Source organism: Schistocerca serialis, chromosome 1 (genome assembly GCF_023864345.2).
Source record: "Schistocerca serialis cubense isolate TAMUIC-IGC-003099 chromosome 1, iqSchSeri2.2, whole genome shotgun sequence".
Classification (NCBI taxonomy): domain Eukaryota; kingdom Metazoa; phylum Arthropoda; class Insecta; order Orthoptera; family Acrididae; genus Schistocerca; species Schistocerca serialis.
Window position 1 is genome coordinate 202,048,714 of NC_064638.1, and position 25,341 is coordinate 202,074,054.

General features: G+C 39.8%; 1 protein-coding gene and 1 non-coding gene across 4 annotated transcripts in view; one reads left to right on the plus strand and one right to left on the minus strand.

The window, feature by feature from the left end:
- Window positions 1-323: 323 nt before the first annotated feature.
- Window positions 324-25,341, minus strand: part of LOC126465494 (meiotic recombination protein REC8 homolog) — a 412,324-nt gene continuing 387,306 nt past the window's right edge. For all 3 annotated transcript variants that reach the window (XR_007585976.1, XR_007585977.1, XM_050096310.1), the window contains one exon: window positions 324-666. Coding sequence is in view for 1 of the 3 variants with exons in the window: in XM_050096310.1 (XP_049952267.1) it covers window positions 587-666 (80 nt within the window). In the remaining 2 variants the exon portion in view is untranslated. The remainder of the gene's footprint in view (window positions 667-25,341) is intronic.
- Trnas-cga (transfer RNA serine (anticodon CGA)) lies at window positions 18,199-18,273 on the plus strand. Its single transcript has one exon. It is a non-coding gene; the product is annotated as a tRNA-Ser (tRNA).

A 25,341-nucleotide genomic window follows, 5' to 3' on the forward strand; every position in this document is an offset into this window, starting at 1 on the left:
CTGCTCACATACGGAGTCCTGAATTTTTGAAGTAAGAGTTGCTGGAATGTAAACTCAATTATGGAAATTTCTTATCCACTGACTTGCATCAGTTTCCAGATCCAAAGAACATTTTTGTCTTGGAAACATTTTGAATCCATTGAAGAAGATATGGCAGTTGCAGGTGAGTATTCTGGAAACCTTTCAGAAACACGTTTCATGAGGGAAAATACGAGGCAAGTATAACTACAAAAACACAATATCTTTTTACTGTCTTTTCAAGAACTTTTTATTGTTCACTCTCATATACACATACAGTTACTGCTTTGCTATTGTTTGCTGGAATAGGATTTGAGAATTTCCTTCATGGAAAAGATGTAAACTGCGATTTTATTAAAGATGCACATATATACAACAACATTCAAAACACAAAGTTTATAAAAGCTGCAGACTAAACATGTTTTATTTGGCACTCAAATAAACTGCAGATAAAAAGAGAACCTGTATCAATACAAGTTCCATGGGTAGTAACAAGTGTAGTCGCTATTTAATATAAGATGACAGTGTTCTCTCTGCACCTTCCTTATCAGTCTCTCTGATACCATTGTCATGGTAGACTTATGTAGATTGGACCAAATGGTATGCTCCTATCTTGTTGTAGGACTACCTTCTTTCGGAAGTCCAGTTCTGAAATTGAAAAGGCAATTTGTTTAATAATTTTATGAGTTAACGAAGAGTACACAAAAAACATCAAATACAATACAACCGTTTCGAAGACAAATAATAGAAGGAAAAAGGTGACCACTCGCTAAGTAACTGTGGTATTCATCAGTTGACAGGCATATAAACAATAAAGGAAATGTTATTGAATTTTCAGAATGTCATTCTCCAGAGGTAATGCAAAAACACAAAGGCTCACATATAACACCTACATTGTCACAGCATTGCAGGCAGACTGTGGGAAGGGAAAGAAGGGAGGGAAGGTTGCCTGAGGGCTAGCAAATCATAGAGTAAGAAGGTAAAGTGGGGGTAATGGGGACAAGTTGTAGTGCTTTGAGAATTTCCGCATACATTGCAGAACCACTTGTCCTTCCACTGTCTTGAACACATGATATTTTAAAAATAAGTGTGCAAGAACGTACATATTGCGCGACACGTTTGTGCGTGCAGGCTGAAAAGCAGTCACGAGCACAAGGTAGACATGCTGGTCAAACAGCATCGACAAGTGTTTTCCGCTCGAGCCACGGAAGTTGTATTGGAAGAACAAGAAGTAATCATGTAGTTTTCTTTGCCGTTTTAGTGTCTGCGATTATTGTTAAAGAAAAATGAACAATGAATTATAGACATTCTGATTGGACTTCATGTGTTGGACTTGCTAGAAGCAAGACGTATGTTCATAAATTATGAGCGGTTCTTAAACCAACTCACTTATAAAACCTGTTTCTAGAACTCGAGCTACGAGTGAAATACGACAAGATGAATATATTTATACGTGGAATGTGAGAATGTTCTTCTGCATAGTTAACTACACCATTAATTGGTGAAAACATAAAGTTTTTATATATACTGCACATGTTCTATCATCAAAAGAGCATTAGAACTTGGTGACCTGTGTGAAAAGCTGGAAGAAAACAGGAATTTTGAGATGAAAATGAGATTAGAAGATGATATGTGTTGCCATAGAACCCGAGTATAACAAGAAGAGAAAACCATTAAGAGAAACTAGATTAAGCCCAACAATGAAATGAAAAAAATTTGCGAATGCAACAAAGGGAAAGAAAGTCTTAACGTTAAAAGAACAGAGATATCTCGATGTATTAGACTAAGAAGAGATACGCCGAGTACAATTTGACTAAGATGATTTGGTATGGACAGTACACAGCTCCCACACACCTCGCAGCCGACACTGATGCTGAAACTAACATTCGATGTCACCGGCGCCTGTGCTGTTCACCGGTGCTTATTCCGCACCTGGTCACCGATGCAGCCTAAAACTCTACGCTGGGTGAGCGTGAGACAATAATTGTTTGAATCAAAAGTTACAGAAACTATTCAAAGACTATAGTACTGTAGTTAGTATATTTAGAGGTGAGTGTTTTTAATGATAACCTGATCTAAAAAACATGGATAATACTCAAGAAACTGGGAAACTTCAGAACCAGACATGGCTATGACACTGACAAAGGAAGTGCCAGACTGGTCTGAAGTAGAAAATTTAATTAAAGCCCAGCGGGCAGTTTCAACGGCTTTAAGATAGGAACTAAGTCTTAAATTAGACGCAGTTAATACTCAACTAAATGCTAGATTAGATGACCCAAGAACAGAGTCAAATGCCCAAGTTACTACTTTAAGTAAAAATTTAGAAGCACAGAGCGCAGTTTTAAATGCTCAAAGTCTTAAGTTAGATTCAGTGCATACCTAATTAAATATTAAATTAGATGCTCAGAGTGAGGTTTTAAGTAACCAGTGTGAAACCTTGAACAGTCAAGCAACAAATATATCTTTATTAAAGACTGAATTTGACACTCTAAATAATAAGGTCAAAAATCTGAAGTTAGATTTTAAGAGTGAACTAACTAGTACTTGGAATACTCACGTAAATCAACTGTTTACTGACTTGACCAGAGGCAGAATGAGCAATTTCAGAATTTTACAAAGAAACTAAAATTTGATATTGGAGATAAATGTAATAATGTAGAAACTGAACTTAGCGAAAAGTTAGAATCATTTCAAAGCGTATGCAATTTACGTTCAATGCTGTAAAGCAGAGGTTGCACACCTTAAGAGAGAGTTTGGAAAAACAGGATGAATTACTACCTATGGTCCAATCGCAAATTGCAGGCATGAGCATTCGAGTAGATAACGTGGAACGAAATGTCAAGGAGAAATTAGCCACTGCTGTCATAGTAAATATAAGTAATCTGGAGGAACAGGTAAAGGAAATAATCGATCGAAAAGTTGCTGAGAGGGTAACCTCCGACAACGTTTCTTCAAATTTAGCTCCAGAACCTAAAGATACTAAGAGAGGCACATATAATTTATGGAAGGAATTCAAACTTATGCAGGACAAAGTAGAAAATAGAATAACTTTACCTAATGTTGTGTTTCCTAGTAAAGTGGTAATTGTTTTGTTGTTGGGAGATTTTCACACAAAAGTTAACGGGAAGTATTGGGCCGTAAGTAATCGAGAGAAGTTAATATCAGATCAATGGGATCCGGGCAGAGTCACATCTGTCTTCCAGAAATGTTAATGTTCTGTGTTAATAGGAGGAGTGACGACTGTTGGATACCTAGTTGTTTTCGGTGTTTCTTCTGTACTATTTTTCCTGCATTGAATTCCCTTCAAATCTTAAACTATTCTGTAATCTATTCTTGAATTCTTGTACTATCCTATTATCCATTTCTAGAGACACATACCCATGTGGAAGTATGATGACCCGAAACTGGTCTTGGTATGTGATTGAGCTGTCCTCAGTTGTTAGTGCCCCATAAGTATTTAAGTCGCCTTCACGCTCCGCTCCAGTCAGCGGTGGTCTCAAATCCCGGCATCAGCATATAGTTAGGCCTCATTTTTGCCTAAGCTATTTTTTGAAAGTAATTTCTTATCTAGTTGATCTATGTAAACCTGGGTGGAGATTAATAAACTGCAAAGAATATTAGATTAATAGAAAATGGAATTTTATGTGAATCATTCCATAACTGTGATAACAAGATACATAATTTTACCTTTATGAGATGTGATGTGTAAGGGAAGGTTTGTATTAGTTTTGGAAGGGGTGGGTAGCGCAAGTACAAACATGGCTAACAAATGCTTCAAATGGCTCTGAGCACAATGGGACTTAACTTGTGAGGTCATCAGTCCCCTGGAACTTAGATCTACTTAAACCTAACTAACCTAAGGACATCACACACATCCATGCCCGAGGCAGGGTTCGAACCTGTGACTGTAGCAGTCGCGCGGTTCCAGACTGTAGCGCCTAGAAACGCTCGGCCACACTGGCTGGCAACATGGCTAACACAGAACACGCACCACACCTTCCAAACAATCCTTGCAGACTAATGTGACTGATTCTTCACCATTTGCCATTCCATAGGGGTTGTTAAGATTTTTCTTTTGGTACTTCAAAGGTGAAGGTGAGAATGTCTGTTCTGTAGGAGACATTAAACACCATACCTCCTCCGGCTTCTCAAACAAGTACCGGTGAAGTAGGCATCCTGGGGAAGGAGGTGGGAAGGGTTTCCTGTCTTTGGGGCTATCTTCTTTCTCTTCTTCGATCTTAGCAATGGTTTCTACTTTTTCCTTTCTTACTTCTCATCTGAGTACTGGTCTAACTTTTTCTCTTTGCATATTCATATACTGCTATCGCTGAAGTCATTCTTATTATCCATGGTTTCCAATAACCGTCAACTTATTTCATATAAGTAAGCTGAAGAAACAGGATACACAAACACACTTACCCATACACACAATGAAACATGAAGATGCAAACAATGAAACTACAGATAAAATTGATGTAAGAATCATCAAGCGTTGTAGGAGGAATGAATGTGCACATAGAGAAATATGCACACATGGCTGTTTATTATGATGGTTCTGCATCACCTAGCTACTTGGAAAAACTATCATATAGATAATTATTAATATGTATATATAGGAAATACATCGCCTAGTTACTTGGAAATTGCATAGGTAAATAAGGATATAAAACCGCTGATAATTTTACATTGAGTATACCCAAGTAGGAAGGGTGAATAAGGAAAGAGAACATGAGCAAGAGAGGCCAGTTTAACAAATATTCTGATTATATATCTAAAAACAAAGATGATGTGACTTACCAAATGAAAGTGCTGGCAGGTCGACAGACACACAAACAAACACAAACATACACACAAAATTCAAGCTTTCGCAACAAACTGTTGCCTCATCAGGAAAGAGGGAAGGAGAGGGAAAGACGAAAGGATGTGGGTTTTAAGGGAGAGGGTAAGGAGTCATTCCAATCCCGGGAGCGGAAAGACTTTTTCTCTTTGCATATTCATATACTGCTATCGCTGAAGTCATTCTTATTATCCATGGTTTCCAATAACCGTCAACTTATTTCATATAAGTAAGCTGAAGAAACAGGATACACAAACACACTTACCCATACACACAATGAAACATGAAGATGCAAACAATGAAACTACAGATAAAATTGATGTAAGAATCATCAAGCGTTGTAGGAGGAATGAATGTGCACATAGAGAAATATGAACACATGGCTGTTTATTATGATGGTTCTACAACGCCTATCATATAGATAATTATTAATATGTATATATAGGAAATACATCGCCTAGTTACTTGGAAATTGCATAGGTACATAAGGATATAAAAACGATGATAATTTTACATGGAGTATACCCAAGTAGGAAGGGTGAATAAAAACCCACATCCTTTCGTCTTTCCCTCTCCTTCCCTCTTTCCTGATGAGGCAACAGTTTGTTGCGAAAGCTTGAATTTTGTGTGTATGTTTGTGTTTGTTTGTGTGTCTGTCGACCTGCCAGCACTTTCATTTGGTAAGTCACATCATCTTTGTTTTTAGATATATATTTCCTATGTGGAATGTTTCCCTCTATTATAACCATATCAAATATTCTGATTAATTTGATTTGTAGGGTGATTGCGGGACTCTTATAGCTTGAGTAAAATATACTGAATAGAGTAAATAGTAATAGTAATAGAAGTTGTTGAGTAAAGGAGGACTCTAGGGTATGAAATGAAGCATTAAGGAGCAAGTGTAAAGTGTGAACTAAATTTTTAATTTTACCAGAGAATATTTAATTATAGTGTACATAAAGATCTATACTAGGGAAATGAACCATGAGGTCTACTCATAAAGGATAAAGGAATACAAAAGGCAGATGGGCAGACTTAAGAAAGGGGCACCAAGAAGGGGACTGACCTGTGCCATAGCAAAATAGGAATCAAGAGGGGCGTACCTACTGAAATGGAAGAAGGGAGTGCACTCATAGGGTCAACCCATATGTAAGGTAAAGATACTGATCCAAGGGGGAAAGGACTGTATCATCACAGAAGTGTCGAGAAGAACACTTTCATTTGCCCAGAGTTCCTCCAGACTGCAAACAGTCTATAATTAATGAGGCTATTCTGTACTAAAGAAGCAGTACAAAGAATTAGAAAAAAGAGTAAAACACTTGAGTGTCATGAACACCTGGAGCTTATGATTGTAAACCCAAAGGTTTAGGCCCCACAACTCCTAGATATAAAAGAATTGACTCCAACTTGAGTGAAATACTCCCGTTGTTATAATTATAGTAAAATGAAAAAAGAAAAGCTAAATAGTAAATAAAAGGGTTATGCACAGTTCATAAAAAAATGTGAAATTATGAATTGTTATTCTATGTAATTAATATTAATGTACATAATGAGTATGCCTAAAATATCGTGTGTTTGAGCTTAGGGGAGGGATGTGTAGTGCTTCGAGAATTTTCGCGTAAATTCCAGAACCACTCATCATCCTACAATCTTGAACACACGGTATTTCAAAAATAAGTGTGCGAGAACGTACATACTATGCGACACATGTTTGTGTGTGCAGGCTGGAAAGGAGTCATGAGCACAAGGTAGATGCGACAGTCGAATGGCATCGACAAGTATTTGCCCCTCAAGCCACGGAAGTCATACTGGAAGAACAAGAAGTAATCATTGCTGTTTTAGTGTCACAATTATTGTTAAAGAAAAATGAACAATTAATTGTAGACATTTAATTGTACTTCATGTGTTGGATTTTCTAGAAGCAAGACATGTTCATAAATTATGAGTGGTTCTTAAACCAATTTGCTTATGAATGTTAATTTGATGTGTTTCTAACCTTTGCATATGCGAGGGAGACTTACTTGACAGTGTTTGTTTATGTGGAGAATGAGATTTGTAAAAGTGTGATGTTTGAATATACATCATTAAGTGGAGCAAAAGAAACTTCGTATGTCTGCTTATTTTTACAAGTAGAAAGAGTTTTTGAGAAATTCCTGTTCCTAGCAAATATACTTCGGAGAGGAGGTTGCAGCAGCAAGCAAGGAAAGTCAGCTGACCATCTCAAGTAAGTCGTATCATTAATGAAGTGGGAGTTTACACACATACCTCACCACTTTAAGTCATCCAAAGCATTAGAAGGTGTGAATTAGGTGTAGGCTGGGGACCATGGACTGTGAGAGGCAAGATTGAATGTACATTTTTTGTCAGTTCTGATCAGAATGTTTGGTGTCAACAACTGTTTCCACTGTAGGAATGGGGAAGAGGACAGTAGATTTTTATCTACTTCTGTGTGACGCCGAATTAGCACGTGACGCTGAAGGTAGCCCATTGGAAAGAACTGAAACTTCTATAAGATTGACATTAAATATTCCTAGATAGACTGACAACAGTGATCTGAGTTTTGTGGGTTGTTGGGAGGAAGTTTCGAGGTGTGTGATGGATGGAAGAAGCCACCAAGACAGTGCTTGCATGCTATGAGGCATTGGTTGACAGGGGGTTGGTTCACCAGAGGTATGACATGTCTTGTTGGACAATGGTATTCCAAGGCAGGCTTTGGAAAACATTTAACTTTTGTAGGTAGTGATTGAAGTGCTCTTCCATTTGTTGGAGAAAAGTGTTTTAATTTAGGACAGACCCTGATTTGATCATCCTCCCTGCAGACAAAATCTCTACCACTGCTGTGATTGACTGCAGTGATACCTAACAGAAGGCATCTGCCAACTCCCTCACTCTACCCCCTACAATCTGTCCTATGATGATCCCATTTCAGAGGTCAAACATTCCTCTAATCCATACTCAAATCACTTGGTCTAGCCAAGTACCCATCTTCTGAATCCACCCACCTCCTCACCCCAACTACCCCCACAAACCGACCTTCTGCATCGGTGGCAGATTTACACATTTGCCACCAATAGGCTATTAAAATTTTATCACCCCTACCAACATCTACAATTCTATACCCTACTTCACAATCATGTTAATTAGAATTTTTTTGTCAATGAACTTGTAACTTCATTATTTGTGCACTATCGTCCTAATTACACATTTTTCCTGCAATTAGTATGACTGTAAACTAGGGGATCAATATGTCACTTCCTACATTATTTTTATGACCCAATGATTTAGATTACACAAAAAATAGTTTTTGGGCATATTTTTGAGCTAATAAAAGCTCAATCATATACTACTAATTATGATAATTTTTATTGAGCTTGATTACAGTTTAAAAACAATATATTCAATTAACTGCTTACAATTTGGCTGATGATAATGATGAAATTCGATTAATTAAGTTATGGAAGTTTTACAATACTATTCGCAAAATAATCAAATATATCATCATATGAAATCTTATTCATTAGTTCTGACCCTATGTGCAAAAGAGCTAAGGAATTTAGCTTTTCTTGGCTTAAGGCATATCTTAGATATGATTATGCAAGAAAAGCTTCGCTCACCCAAACAATTTGTTACAGGAATAAAGATAGACTTTTCAATGATCGAGAATCTGGTTTTACCAAAATTCTTTGAGATGAAAGGTGGCACTGAAAATGCATGTGTTCTTGAACTAAGTCAGTTTCTAAATCATTAGGATACATTTCTTCGAAGAGAAAGGCTTTTTCTGTAAGGGCTGATGACATTTCACTCATTTTGGTCAAAAACGAAAACTTTTCATTGAACGTGTTGTAGGCCTCCAACCAATCTTTTAATTTGGATACAAGTCTATCAATGAGGATGGGGAATGTGTTACCTCTGACAGTATCACTCACAGTCTTTCTCATTTCTTCATCGAGTATTTCATCATATATTTCTTTCCTTTTCAGTTGTATTTTTCACATGTCTTTTGTATACTGTTTTGTTATGCTTAATTCTGTCACCTTTTGTTTGAGATGTTTAAAAGTTTCTCGATCAGTAACAAAAAACTTGCAAAGAGGTTCGTAAAGATTGGCAACAGTGATTGAATCTACAGTAGAAGCCTGAATTTGAAAATTCGCTTTGTCTTTTCTTTCTTAAAAAATCATTCCACACAACAATCATTACCGCTGTTTCCAATTATTCTAGATCAAAAAGTATTCCCTTGCTTTGTTTTGCATTAAAAGCTTTTTGGTACAATCATCCTTGATTGATTCAAAATTTTTTAAGCATTTCGTGGCAAGAATGTCTCAAAATTCTACATGCACCCTCTCTAGCTGATCGACGTGTCAGACTTATACTCTTCAGCGTTTTCCCTTTCTCGATTTTAGTCCATAATTTTTACCAATGTTATGTTGAACATAAAAAAAAAAAAACTAATTTCTTAAAGCGATCTGAAGAACTGACAAGCTTCCGTGCAAAATTCAGCAGCCATAGTTGCCCCTAAATTTAAAGATTGGACAGAGCAAGGAACGAAAGAACCAAAAGGTGCTTGGCTTTGAATTTGAGCCTGGCTTTGAATTTGAGCCTGTAAGCCACTGTACACTAGACACATTCATGGTATTATCATATGATTGTCCACAACAGTCTTCAATATAGACATTTAAAAAAAAAAAAAAAAAGTTTTGCGTCACCCAGTTCCCACAACTCCTGAAGATAGACTTTGACTGTGGATATTGTATCACAGACACAGTCTCTTTGACTGTTTAGAGATGTCACTAAACCTGTCCACGAATGTAAAGAACCATGCATGAGCAGCACCTATTAGACGGAGCGAGTCCAACAGCCGATCAGTTCCAGTCATTCCACCAGGAAGGAGGTACACGGCTCATGTTGTCTGTAGTTCAACAATGCCTAGGTGGTTCAATATTGCAGTTTGATTGCGTCCACATTGTTACCTTGGGCCAGGAAGGGCTCTCAACAAGGGAAGTGTCTAGGCATCTCAGAGTGAACCAAAGGGCTGTTGTTCGGACATGGAGGAGATACAGAGAGACAGGAACTGTTGATGACATGCCTTGCTGAGGGCGCCCAAGGCCTACTACTGCATTGGATGACCATTACCTATGGATTATGGTTTGGAGGAACCCTGACAGCAATGCCACCATGTTGAATAATGCTTTTCATGCAGCAAGCCACAGGACGTCATGTTACAACTCAAACTGTGTGCAACAGGCTGCATGATGCGCAACTTAACTCCCAATGTCCATGTCGAGGTCCGTCTTTGCACCCACGACACCATGCTGTGGGGTACAGATGGGCCCAACAACATGCTGAATGGACCGCTCAGGATGGGCATCACGTTCTCTTCACCGATGAGTGTAGCATATGCCTTCATCCAGACAATCGTCGCAGACGTGTTTGGAGGCAACCCGGTCAGGCCTTAGACACACTGTCCAACAAGTGCAGCAAGGTGTAGGTTCCTTGCTGTTTTGGGGTGGCATTATGTGGGGCCGATGTACACCGTTGGTGCTCGTGGAAGATGCCGTAACGACTGTATGATACGTGAATGTCATCCTCCGACCGATAGTGCAACCATATCGGCAGCATATTGGTGAGGCATTCGTCTTTATGGACGACAATTCGCGCCCCCATCGTGCTCATCTTTTGAATGACTTCCTTCAGGATAACGACATTGCTCAAGTAGAGTGGCCGGCATGTTCTCCAGACATGAACCCCATCGAACATGCCTGGGATAGACTGAAAAAGGCTGTTTATGGACGACGTGACTCACCAACCACTCTGAGGGATCTATGCCAAACTGCCGTTGCAGAGTGGGACAATCTGGACCAACAGTGTCTTGATGAACATGTGGATAGTACGCCATGATGAATACAGGCATGCATCAATGCAAGAGGATGTGCTACTGGGTACTAGAGGTACTGTTGTGTAGCAATCTGGACCACCTCTGAATGTCTCACTTTATGGTGGTACAACATACAATGTGTGGTTTTCATGAGCAATAAAAATGGCAGAAATAAGGCTTATGCTGACCTCTATTCCAATTTTCCGGACAGGTTCCAGAACTCTCAGAACCAAGGTGTTGCAAAACTTTTTTTGATGTGTGTATATGTCCAGCGTTTTGAGTTTATAAATAATGGCAGAAAAAATGTCTTCAGCTTTATGTCCCACTGAGGGCAGAAACTCGAGAAAGCTTTCACGTTGTTCGCCTATTTCCAAAATGCATCTAACGAGGGTAAGTTGGTCAACATGTGCTACGTCTGGTGTTGCACTGACAACTGATGAAAAATATTTTGTGCTTCTTATCTTACCTCCATTTTGTTTTAAGACTTTATGACCCTTCAAGAGAAGGAACCCATCACAAGCAGTCTTTGATAAGTAACTGATACTTCCAAATCATACAATTAACTTCCATTAAACAGTGGAAATTCCAGAATGTAATAATGACATTTTTATGAAAAAGATAGTTGCTACTCACCATACAGCGGAGATACTGAGTCGCTGATAGACACAACAGAAAGACTGTCAAACAAAGCTTTTGGCCAAACAAGCCTTCATTAGAAGTGTGTGTGTGTTGTCTGATTCTGATGAAGGCCTGTTTGGCCAAAAACTTTGTTTGACAGTCTTTTTGTTGTGCTTATCTGTGACTCAGCATCTCTGCTATGTAATGCATAGCATCAGTCCTTTTCATAATACTGTCAATAAATTCTATTATGCGGATGACCCCACTTTTTTTTTTTTTTTTTTTTTTTTTTTTTTTTTTTTTTTCCCATCTGAAAACGAGGCCTCTTGAACACAGTCACTTCACTATGGCAACTACCATATTCTGAATGTTTCTGTTGTGTTGGCAGAAGAGCCAACACCGTTTTACTAGAGAGGGCCGAAATGCACGCGTTTTAGCTCACGCAGGCTGACGTGAGGAGGGAAGAACTATACTGATGTGAGGTCTGGAACATGACAAGGAATTAGAATTCAGAAAGCGGATGTAATTAGTTTGACTTAAATTTAATCCATTAATGATGAACGTCGCTCTTGACGGTACATGATTTACAATATTGTCTGTTCAGAATTCATTCTAATTACTGAATATGGCGCCTTGCTAGGTCGTAGCAAATGACGTAGCTGAAGGCTATGCTAAACTATCATCTCTGCAAATGAGAGCATATGTAGGCAGTGAACCATCGCTAGCAAAGTCGGCTGTACAACTGGGGCGAGTGCTAGGGAGTCTCTCTAGACTAAACCTGCCGTGTTGCGGCACTCGGTCTGCAATCACTGATAGTGGCGACATGCGGGTCCGACATATACTAATGGACTGCGGCCGATTTAAAGGCAACCACCTAGCAAGTGTGGTGTCTGGCGGTGACACCACAGTTTCTCCAATAAATAATTTCTTCGTAAATCTGGACAAGCAATCAATTGTTGAGTCAGTCATCAATGTCACTCCTAACTTCCAAACTAAGGGTAGGCTATTGGATTTATGACACACAGAGTTTTCATGCTGAGTTACTCAGTGTTCTGCATTTTTCCAGTCATTAAAGCCTTCATTGTCAAACTGAACCTTATTCTCGAATGGACACACGGCCCACAATATCCAGATCTTTTACTTTTGGAATAAATCAGCCAATTTTGGCCATTCATTTCACTATTTTTCTGCTTTCTTTGGAAGATACTCACTGGCAAGAAATGCTGCTGATCAGCATATATTGTATCCCCTTTTCGCAAGTCATCAGACTTGTTCTGTTCAATGCCATAGCATGCAATATTCTCACTTAAGGTACCATTAATTTCTCATAAAGCTGGATATTTGTTTACATGTACTGTTGTCTGCACTTGATAATTACTTAATGCCTGATTCTGAGATACATCTTCAATTGCTATACTTACTGACAATTCCTCTACTTCCTCTTAGTCAAAAACATAAATATCCATTTTGTCAAAAGTAGATTGTTCAACGGGTGACTGTTGTTGTTGGGCCACAGAGTTCAAATTTATTTAATCTTTTTCAGATTGTATTGTATCAGTGCATGATGTTGAAGTTCCTGGTCTTTCAGCATCACTTTAAAAATTTCAATTCTTATCATTTTACAAATAGTCTATTCTTGTTATTGTTTTCTTTTTTTCATTTTGCCCTTCTTTTTATACTCAGTTCCAATAGGTCACATTCTCCCATGACTCTAAGAATTTTTTTATCAAAGAACTGAAATTAAAAAGATTACATCGGGAGTTTTATTTCTGGTAAGTAATTAGCAGTATCCTTTGTTCAGACTTCAGACTTTGAATAATTACCTAACAGAAGTTCAAGAAATTTATTTAAATATGATTTTTTTTAAAAAAACATCGAAATTTCTTTGCATAGTTTCCGAAACAACTATTTATCAAATTAAATTACATCTTAATGATTAGTTATGTATGATTTATTGTAATAATTTGTGATTATTTATGTACTATAAGTTTGTACGCACCTGTGATGTTACGTTACAAAATTATTCGTACAATCCACAAAACACATTGAAAAATTACAGCACACGACCAGCAAAATGTGCTAGAGAAATATTTATGTGAATTATTTGGCCACAATAACTTGACAATTGCACTTGCTTGCTGGCACAAGCAGAGAAAATTGTCACTAGTTGAAAGATATTCATTTCTCTCTGAACACTACCAATGTTAAGCTGCCCGTAGATGCTAAGTAGTGCTGTACATATTGTTATGGGTCATGGTGCTAGTTACTGTTGCAAGCAGCAGACACTGCCTTCCCCTTACCACTCATCTCCCCTCAAGAGCTTTAATGTGGCGGCAAAGCCACTCCCAGCAGCCACTGTGCGAATCGTCAAGTTAACATCTTCAGATAGTATTAGAAATTGCAGGATGCAATCAACCAAAGTCACTTTTCTTTTGTTTTTGAAGTAAATATAGAATGGAACTTCCCCATTTGTATCACTACTCTATATCTACGCTACATGATCAAAAGTATGCAGACACCCCCAAAAACATACGTTTTTCATGTTAGGTGCATTTGCTGCCACCTACTGCCAGGTACTCTATATCAGCGACCTCAGTAGTCATTAGATATCGTTAGTGAGCAGAATGGGGTGCTCCGCGGAACTCACAGACTTCTAACGTGGTCAGGTGATTGGGAGTCACTTATGTGATACGTCTGTACGCAAGATTTCCACGCTCCTAAACATCCCTAGGTCCACTGTTTCCGATGTGATAGTGAAGTGGAAATGTCAAGGGACACGTAAAGCACAAAAGCATACAAGCATACAGGCTGACCTCATCTGTTGACTGATAGCGACCGCCCACAGTTGAAGAGGGTTGTAATGTGTAATAGGCAGACACTTATCCACACCATCACACAGGAATTCCAAACTGCATTAGGATCCACTGCAAGTACTATGACAATTAGGAGGGAGGTTGAGAAAACTTGGATTTCATGGTCGAGCGGCTGCTCATAAGCCACACATCATGCTGGTAAATGCCAAACAATGCCCCGCTTCATATAAGGAGCATTGTGTGGAGTGATGAATCACGGTACACAATATGGTGATCCGACGGCAGGGTGTTGGAGTAACATCCCTGTAATGGACTAGTCTGCACAGAGTCCTGACCTAATCCTACAGAATACCTTTGGGCTGTTTTGGAATGCCGACTTCATGCCAGGCCTCACCGATCGACATCAATACCTCTCCTCAGTGCAGCACTCCATGAAGAATGGGCTATCATTCCCCAAGAAACCTTCTGGCACCGGACTGAACATATGTCTGCGAGAGTGGAAGCTGTCATAAAGGCTAAGAGTGGGCCAACACCATAATGAATTCCAGTATTACCGATGGAGGGCGCCACGAACTTGTGAGTCATTTTCAGCCACGTGTCCGGATACTTTTGATAACATAGTGTACCTCTCCTGAACTCAATGCCACCATGCAGCATGTGCCTACAACAGCATGACTGTGCTTCGGCTCCTGCGGTGGACACACTGTGTTCATGCAGTCAATCCAGCCAAACACACTTAGCAAATAGTCATGTCACTCATTCCCACGTTGCAACCAAATGTGACTATGCATATCGTAGAAAAATTTATCTAAGTGGGGAAACATATTAAATTTTCAATTGTTTGTGTGGACCTAATAACATTTAGGTGTATAAACAATGAATCTTTTCAATACCTATGAGAAATAAAAAAATTTTGATGCCAAATTAGCCACCCCTAAAATCTGCCGCCGTAGACTCTAGCCTACTCAGCTTGCTGGTAAATTCACCACTGTTATGCATGCTTCCAAAAATCTGTAAGCCTTGTCACCCTCAACACCCAATTCAGCTTCTTACCGTGCTCCCACCCAAGCAATCTCAAATCTTGTTGACCAACAACTCAACTCCAATCTATTGTCCACAACACAGCTTCCCTTTTCAAAGATCCCAACTGCTTCCTTCACAGTCTCTCAACTATTCTCATATCATTATCACCTGGATCCCTACTCATCTCTGCTGAGATCACCTTCCCATATATCAACATTCCTCATACTGATGGCCTTGCTACTGTCAAACATTACCCCTCCAACATCCTACTAACTCAAAAGCTCACAACCTCATTCCTTATAAACTTAGCCAACTATACCATTACCTGTAACTACTTCTCTTTCAAGGGGAAGATACACAAACAAATCTGCAGCATAGTCATAGGGACTCATATTGCACACCCAAATGCAACCTGTTTATAAGCCACTGAGAAGAAACCTTATCCATTAAAGATCCTGAACCCTGGTCTGGTTCAGGTTCACTGATTATCTATAGGACCTGGACCCAGGGTCAAGATATTCTCCCCTAGTTCCTCCACAGCCTCAACAGTATCTCTCCTATCTGTTTCACCTGATTCTCCTCAATCTAGTGATGCATCTCCCTCCACGTGTTCAATGGCCAGATGAAAACCCCTGTTCGTATCGAGGCCACACAAATAAACACTACCTCCCTTATGTAGCATTTGCAGTGACAAGCAATCCCTTGCCCAATAATGCTGAAGGTTTTACTGAGGCTTTCACAGAGAGGCACTACCCACTGAATTAGCAAGCAAATAATCTCCTGCACCATATCCACACATGCCTCTATTCTCCAACTTCCTCCATGAAATAGCTGCAAGGGAGCACCCCTTCATTATCCACTATCATCTTGGACTGGAACAACTTAACCACATCCTTCCCCAGTTTCAACTAATTTGGTCCCAGCACTTGCACACTGACAGTATGCTACCCACCTGATCTACAATGTATGCTGGTTCATCCTTAAGTCACAGCTACTCCCAACCCCTTCCCATATATGTCGTATTCCATGGAAGATTTAGATGCAAGACCAGTCCTATGCATCCCTCCAAGCACAACACATTCCAGTGCCCTCACAGATTCATCTTACCCAGTCACCAAAGGGGCCAACAGTGTTAAATAGTCATGTCATAAGCTAAATCTGCTATAAATTTTGCACAGCAGTTTACATAGTTTCGTCCACCAACCACCTGTCCACTCAAATGAATTCCACTATCAGCTGTGGCCAAGAGTAGTGTTGCCCAGTTTTTTCAGTGGTTTGGGTAAAGATAGTGGTTTCACAGTATAGAGAAAGCACTGGACAGTAAATAGGTACATTACCAGAATTCGAACACTGCTGTTCATTTGTTGGAGCTGTGTTCTTTTACAGAGCATAACAGTTGGCAATGGCAACGTGTGTGTGTATGTGTATGTGAGTGAGTGAGTGAGTGTGAGAGAGAGAGAGAGAGAGAGAGAGCTGAAGGGTAAGAATATAGGAATGCTAAGAATGCTTGTCCATTTACATGTTGCACACATGGATATGATGAAGGTTGTGTGTTTGGAGTGTGAAGTGGGCAGCCTAGGAAGGAATAATGCAAAAAGAGATCACTAAGAAAACTATACAGAAATGACTATAGGGGTAACTAACGTGACAAAGTGAAGAATGAAGTTGGAGAATGGGCTAAGTCACAGATGAGTAGAGAACAGAGATTAAGTAGAGACTGAGACCAAGAGGTAGTCCCTCTCTTCAGCAGCTTCATTCTTCCATCTGATGCTGATTTTAACTATGTTTTTGTCAGGGGCCTACGTACCCTTCCCCAGATTGTTTTATTAGCAAAATCTCTCCATGTCAGTCAATGCTCCACTTTCAACTCTACACCTCCTTTCTCCCTGCCTGCAACAAACAACTACCACTGCCCATCCAGAGTGAACTGTCTCTATACTTCATCTTTTACTGCTGCCCATATCTCTTTCAAGCCCACATCCATTACCATACTTCATCTCTTCTAAATTCACCCTACCCACTCCTATCTAGGACAATCACTCTTTCCAACTGGACCTTAACACGTGGAGAATGTAGCTTTCTTGCCTGAAAAGCAGGTGTTGCTATCAGCTAAGTCAATTACTTCAGGTTTTCACCTTCTAATTTGAACCCAACTGTTGTTTTGTCATAAGAAAATAGCTTACTGTGAAATACAAATATAATAAAATAATAATAATAGTATTCCATGATAAGTTATCATGTTCTGAACAGAGATCTAAGATGGCAGCAACGAGTGATGTGTGCTGATCAGTTTTAAATTCTGAAGGTTTTTAGTTCTGCACTGCTTTGCTCTACACATGCGACTAATTGGTCACGTGCTCTCTGATCTCTCTCTGTCATGTGGTGGCTCACTGCTGGGTGCATGTCTTTTTATGTGACACCATGTAGGCAACTTGTGCTTTGGTGATGATGAAATTATGATGAAGACAACACAGTACCCATTGCCCATATGGACTCAGCTGGGAACTGAACTCGAGCTCCTTAGGTTGGCATTCAGCCACACTGATCCTGCAGCTACCAAGGCTGCTCTCCATGATGCCTCAAAGTCATGTTGCTTGTGTGCTAGCTCCAATGGAATGAAAGAATTATGAGAAGCCCACAGCAACAGCAGATGAGAAGGTCTGGTTACCCAGGCAGTGGAGAGCAATGCAGGCAAAGCACAACTCATTTTAAACTTCACATAGGCCAAAGAAAGGGTTAAGATAATGAAGTAGTTACTAAACCAAAGTGAAAGAAGAAAATGTGTGTTAAGACAAAACCACAGTTCTGCTAAGTTTCAGTTTTTGAGATTATAGAAGATGCTGAACGAAAAGTACTGATTAATTTTTCTTGGACATTGCACATGAAAAGCCCAGTGTATATGCTTAATGAAAGTATCAATGCTCTGTAGGAGAGAAACTCACTTTCAAGAAACACAAAATACTAATTATTATCAGTGACTACAGCATAGTAAAGCTGTGAGTACCGGGCGTGAGTTGTGCTTCGGTAGCTCAGTTGGTAGAGCACTTGCCCGCGAAAGGCAAAGGTCCCGAGTTCGAATCTCGGTCGGGCACACAGTTTTAATCTGCCAGGAAGTTTCATATCAGCGCACACTCCGCTGCAGAGTGAAAATCTCATTCTGGAAACATCCCCCAGGCTGTGGCTAAGCCATGTCTCCGCAATATCCTTTCTTTCAGGAGTGCTAGTTCTACAAGGTTCGCAGGAGAGCTTCTGTAAAGTTTGGAAGGTAGGAGACGAGGTACTGGCAGAAGTAAAGCTGTGAGTACCGGGCGTGAGTCGTGCTTCGGTAGCTCAGTTGGTAGAGCACTTGCCCGCGAAAGGCAAAGGTCCCGAGTTCGAGTCTCGGTAGGGCACACAGTTTTAATCTGCCAGGAAGTTTCATATCAGCGTACACTCCACTGCAGAGTGAAAATCTCATTCTGGAAACATCCCCCAGGCTGTGGCTAAGCCATGTCTCTGCAATATCCTTTCTTTCAGGAGTGCTAGTTCTGCAAGGTTCGCAGGAGAGCTTCTGTAAAGTTTGGAAGGTAGGAGACGAGGTACTGGCAGAAGTAAAGCTGTGAGTACCGGGCGTGAGTCGTGCTTCGGTAGCTCAGTTGGTAGAGCACTTGCCCGCGAAAGGCAAAGGTCCCGAGTTCGAGTCTCGGTTGGGCACACAGTTTTAATCTGCCAGGAAGTTTCATATCAGCGTACACTCCACTGCAGAGTGAAAATCTCATTCTGGAAACATCCCCCAGGCTGTGGCTAAGCCATGTCTCTGCAATATCCTTTCTTTCAGGAGTGCTAGTTCTGCAAGGTTCGCAGGAGAGCTTCTGTAAAGTTTGGAAGGTAGGAGACGAGGTACTGGCAGAAGTAAAGCTGTGAGTACCGGGCGTGAGTCGTGCTTCGGTAGCTCAGTTGGTAGAGCACTTGCCTGCGAAAGGCAAAGGTCCCGAGTTCGAGTCTCGGTCGGGCACACAGTTTTAATCTGCCAGGAAGTTTCATATCAGCGCACACTCCGCTGCAGAGTGAAACTCTCATTCTGGAAACATCCCCCAGGCTGTGGCTAAGCCATGTCTCCGCAATATCCTTTCTTTCGGGAGTGCTAGTTCTGCAAGGTTCGCAGGAGAGCTTCTGTAAAGTTTGGAAGGTAGGAGACGAGGTACTGGCAGAAGTAAAGCTGTGAGTACCGGGCGTGACTCGTGCTTCGGTAGCTCAGTTGGTACAGCACTTGCCTGCGAAAGGCAAAGGTCCCGAGTTCGAGTCTCGGTCGGGTACACAGTTTTAATCTGCCAGGAAGTTTCATATCAGCGCACACTCCGCTGCAGAGTGAAAATCTCATTCTGGAAACATCCCCCAGGCTGTGGCTAAGCCATGTCTCCGCAATATCCTTTCTTTCAGGAGTGCTAGTTCTGCAAGGTTCGCAGGAGAGCTTCTGTAAAGTTTGGAAGGTAGGAGACGAGGTACTGGCAGAAGTAAAGCTGTGAGTACCGGGCGTGACTCGTACTTCGGTAGCTCAGTTGGTAGAGCACTTGCCCGTGAAAGGCAAAGGTCCCGAGTTCGAGTCTCGGTCGGGCACACAGTTTTAATCTGCCAAGAAGTTTCATATCAGCGTACACTCCGCTGCAGAGTGAAAATCTCATTCTGGAAACATCCCCCAGGCTGTGGCTAAGCCATGTCTCTGCAATATCCTTTCTTTCAGGAGTGCTAGTTCTGCAAGGTTCGCAGGAGAGCTTCTGTAAAGTTTGGAAGGTAGGTGACGAGGTACTGGCAGAAGTAAAGCTGTGAGTACCGGGCATGAGTCATGCTTTGGTAGCTCAGTTGGTAGAGCACTTGCCTGCGAAAGGCAAAGGTCCCGAGTTCGAGTCTCGGTCGGGCACACAGTTTTAATCTGCCAGGAAGTTTCATATCAGCGCACACTCCGCTGCAGAGTGAAAATCTCATTCTGGATACAGCATAGCTGTTTCAATAGTGTACCCTTGTTGAAGAAATGCTGGACAATTAAGTCTCCAAGGTCAGTAACCTTTAGTAAAAGACACTGTGACATTGATGGAATTTTATTTACTCTAATTAATAACTGCTGCTAACAAGCCACATACAATTTGGCTGGATGTATGCCTGACACTAGACAGAAGAATCCTTGTCAAAATGTCATCTGATTATTTTATGTCAATATTGCTGACATAAAAAATTAAAATAAAATGTGCAAACCAACATATATTTTATGTGAGTTTCATCTGAACTGGGAAAAAACCCTTTTGTGATAATTTCGTTAGTTGAAATTTCTTTCAAAATTAGTATTCATGTAGTTCTTGGACATGTTCTCATAAAGTACATCTGAGGATGAAACTGACATGATGAATATGATGAAGTGTTTGTGTGCCACAGGGTTTTATTTAGAATCTGCATGCTGTTTGCACTGTAGCTGTTTGTGCGTTGACCTGTAAAATTATAAGGACCAATGCAAGATAAAGTGCTGTCCACTGAAACATATTGCAGGAGTGAATGATATGCTGCTGAATAAAATATTAATTTAACTGGAAAAAATTAGCCATCTGAAGAGGAGCATGATAGCCCAAAACCAGTTATGACACTGAAATAAAACTTGTGTTCTTCAACAACAATCTTTAAAGGTTGTGGAGTTCACATGATTAAGTATGGATAGGACAACATTGCTCATTGTCATGAACCTACTACAGTGTTGTAGCGGAGAGAAAAGTGAAACTGCCATGTGTCATGTCCTGGTTGGTGGATAGGGAAATCCTCACCAGCTTGTTAGTGGACTTATGTGAAATTAAATATTTGTCGTGGACCAAACATACCAACACAAGAAAAACATTAGGCTCTTTCCAAGGCTTACAACATCGACAGTATCTTGATCAGTGTCAAACATCAATGGCCTCAACCTACAGTTCTCCAACTGTCACAAATATGGAGGAAAGTTCATCAGTAGCTATTTCCCTAGATTATGACCACTTCACCATCATCTTGAATAATGCAAGCAGGTTTCAGATTATGGGAAAGCTGCACTGACATTCTCATAGGTGTTGGAGATTCCAGGACATAGCAGACACAAATGCCAGAGCTTTTTTGATACTTCTACACAAACTTACTTCTTCAGACCAGCAAACTGAAACACAAGTCACTGATACCTTGTCCTAGTACCAAATGTTCATCATGACAATTCAGGAAATAAAATTCACCAATGGAGGCTTTACAATCTTCAAAGGGAAGACTGGAAAACATGCAGTAAAAACTATCACCCATTGAACCACGGGAATATTTCATGCTCAATTATGGACTTCACCTCCCCTAAAAGCTGCGTCTACACAGTGGTGGACATACATGTGTCATTCAACCAGGCCAATGCGCATTCACTCAGGCCAACGCACATTCAATCATGCAAATAAGAGGGACCTGTAAGGAATAGGCATGTTCTGGTAGGAGCTAGAAGATATCCTCCCAAAGGTATCTGACAATCATGCCATCATTCTACTTGGGGTTTCAACGCCCAGCTTGGTATGGAAATAAAATATCAAAAGCTTACTGGAAACTACCTAGGTCACAGGAGAACCAACTCTAATGGAGAGAGACTAGTGGAATTATGCACATCATTCAATCTGGTTCTAAAGTCAACTGCTTTCAAACACAGGCCCAGAAAGTACAAGACCCGAACATCTCCAAACTCCTACCTCAGTGAATTCTAAATTGACCATGTCACCAATGCACAGAAAGTGAAACAAGAGATCCAGAATATTTCACCCATTAGACAGAAGCTTTAAATCCGGTTAATTGGGAACAACTGCGAAAAGTTGTGATCACAGCACAGCAACTAAGGAGACTGTCCCACTCACAAAACCAAGAAAGCATGTTTTGTGAGCTAAATAATGTTATTCAACAGGTGGGGGGTAACAAACATAAATTCTATAAAACCTTCAAGCACAATCTGAACAAGTTCAATACTCCACCCCTGAGCCTACAGTTCACAGATTCCATATTGAAACTAGCCCTTAGTGACAAAGATAATTGTCAGATTCTATGATATTATTTTCAATTGCTCCTCAACTGTGAGGTTCTGAAACGGAATTTGTTTGTAAAAACAACCCATCCAAATTTGTCTACATCTACTACAGAAGAAATTGAAATCATCATCCAAGAACTGAAGGGCAACAAAACACCACATAAGACCAGATAATTTCTGAACTGTGGAAACATGCAAGGGATAAGGCAATCAATAAACTTGTTGTAATTATTCAAGATATTTGGGAAAGTGAAAAACTCCCAAGCCGTAATGCACCCACTACATGAAAAAGGGGACACAACAGATATGAACCACTACCATGGCATCTCCCTCCCGTGAACAACTTATAAGATATTCTCAAAGTGCTCTAAAGAATAGGGTGGAACACAACAAATCAGTCGGTAATTGGGGGAATACCAACTGGGTTTCAAAACGTACTATTATGCGCTGAGCATATTCTCAATTTTAAATCTATCCTTTCATATCTGAAACTATGGAACAGAGCATTCATGGTGACCTTCAGAATTTCAGGTAGGCATTTGATTTCATCGACTGAAGCATCCTCTCTCAAATCCTTGAAGAGTTTGGCTTCAATGACAAGACGAAAGTCACTATCCAGCAAACCCTAAACAACATCACCCCCAAAGTGAAGTTCAGAGGAGAGATGCCTGATGCCTTCGAAATCAGGACAAGTGTGAGACAAGGAGATGGACTATCACTTCTGCTCTTCAACTGTATTCAACAAAAGGTCATCTGACAAAGGCAGAAAGAAATGAACACCTCAGGGGTAGAAAACGAGGTGAGGCAAAGGCTACAAATATACGAATCATACAACTGACTGCCTAGCCTTTGTGGATGATCTCATGATTTTTTTAGACTCCATAAATATGACAGCAAAACAACTTAACCAACTGAAAACACAGGCAGCAAAAGTTGGGCTTCGAAAATCCTTTGAGAAGACGCACTTTACAATAAGCGTAAAATAAGCACCATGAGAAATGGAGGTGGAGCAAGGAAAAACTAAGCAGGCAGAAAAGTTGAAATGACTAGGTGAACGGATGGAGCTTGAATTATCAGAGAGAGATTCTGTATCACATATTAGCAAAATGGAAATGGCCTATCAGCTATCTAAAGGCATCTACAATAAGAGATCAATATCCTCCAATGACAAAATCAGATACTACCACAAAAATTTCTCCATCAAAAGTAGTCTTGCTACTTTCAGTATCTCGTAGAGTAAGGGCAAAAAAGTTAAGATACTGAACAACTAATAATGCCTCTTTCCACTTCTGCTGACATAATATTTGGGTTTTTGTGAATACACAACTTTTCTTATGAAATGTCTCATTTTGGTACTACTTGAGTACGACACATGACAGAAAGTAAACACAGATCCTTTCAACATCCGAAGTGAGTTAAATATAATTCGTGCCAATATAGACAAGTTCCTGTTACAGATACTTTATTTTTTTACTGAGTTTTCCACCATAAGGTTATCATGTTAAGGTGTATTTCATTTGTATTAGTACAGTGCATATTTTAATACCAATTTTTCCTTTGTTTATTGAACACAACATAACCATAAAAGAGAAATTAATCATAAACAAAATATTCTCTCTCATTACCTGAAACAGACTAACACTGCTTACCGAGTTTACTCATTCCATGCCCTTAGAAAACCTACAGCCTGTCACTAAAGATGTCATGTTTGAAGTTAATTTTCATTCAAAAAGCTATTTTCTTGATGGTTGTTTGGTAAAGAGAGAGGGAGGTTAAACATTTGAAGTCACAAGGTCATAAGAATAAGTGAATAAGGGATGACTTCCAAAACAAACTCTTGGATAATCTTGTTTGTGAAATCAGCAGAGTGTATTATCTTGTAGCACCAACATGTGATGCAGTTTTGTCATTATTTTCTTATACTGTGACTGGAAGGTGTATCAGTTGTTGGCAGCTAATACCAGTTGCAATGGACACAGCCCTGGGAAGAAGTTCGTAATGAACAACACCCGTTTTCCACCACAAGGTGCAAGATATTATCTTCACACTGTCCTTTGCTTGATTATATGTCCTTTGTTAGGATTCAGGCATTAATTTCCCCTTAAGAATTTAACGTATAGGCACCGTAACTCGTCACTAGCTACAGTGTTAAATACAAATGCTCCATGAGCAAATTGAAGGCAAAACTGCAGTAACAGTTATGCCTCTGATTTTTGTTGCTTTGAATTAGAGCATGGAGTGCTGCTACACTTGACTTCTGAGCCATGACTATTGAATACAAATGTTGTATGAATGTTAAATGATGGTAATTCATCACACATGTCAGATATCTAGACTTCCTGGATGTGGGAAATCATTTGTTTCAGAACACTCTTTCTTCAAACACGAAAATTATTTTCTGACTTGTTTTGTACAAGTGCACTCGCTCCACACTTCAATGGAAATACAAGGGTGGTTTGATAAGTTGTAAAAAAGCAAGGAAAAAGTTCATTTTGTAAATGACCCACATTATTTCCTTTAAAGAAGATATACACTTGGTCTAGCAATCCTCCGGCTTTTTCATCCCATTGGAAAGATAGACCCCATCAAACTCTTGCAAAATACTCGTTGAGTGCAATTATCACTTCCTCATTTGATGAAAATTTCTTCCTGGCAAGCCAGAGTTTTAAGTTAGGCAACAGGAAGAACTCACTTGGGGTAAGTCTGGTTAATAGCGTGGATGCCCAATTCATCCATTTTCACTGCTAATGTGTAGAGTGGTGCAATATCCTTGTGAAAGAGCACTTTTTTTTTCTTATAAAAAAAAAATAGCAAAAGTTCCGAATGATCCATCAAATCAACAAACCATAGTAAAGTCCAGTTAGGTTTCTGCCTTTTTCCAAGTAATCTATGAGGTTTGTATTGTATTTATTAGTCCTGTTGTCTACAAAAGCATTTTTTGCATAAGACGTTGGACAAGTCAAATTATAAATACACTTCTGAAAGTGATTTCCAGGTTATTTAAGGTTACAATAAGACATTTTATGCATTAAGTATTTATATAGCACACTTCATAAATTTAAATATTCTTCAATGGCACAAAAGCAGTGATGTTGTAAATATGACTTTAGAGACTTTCCAA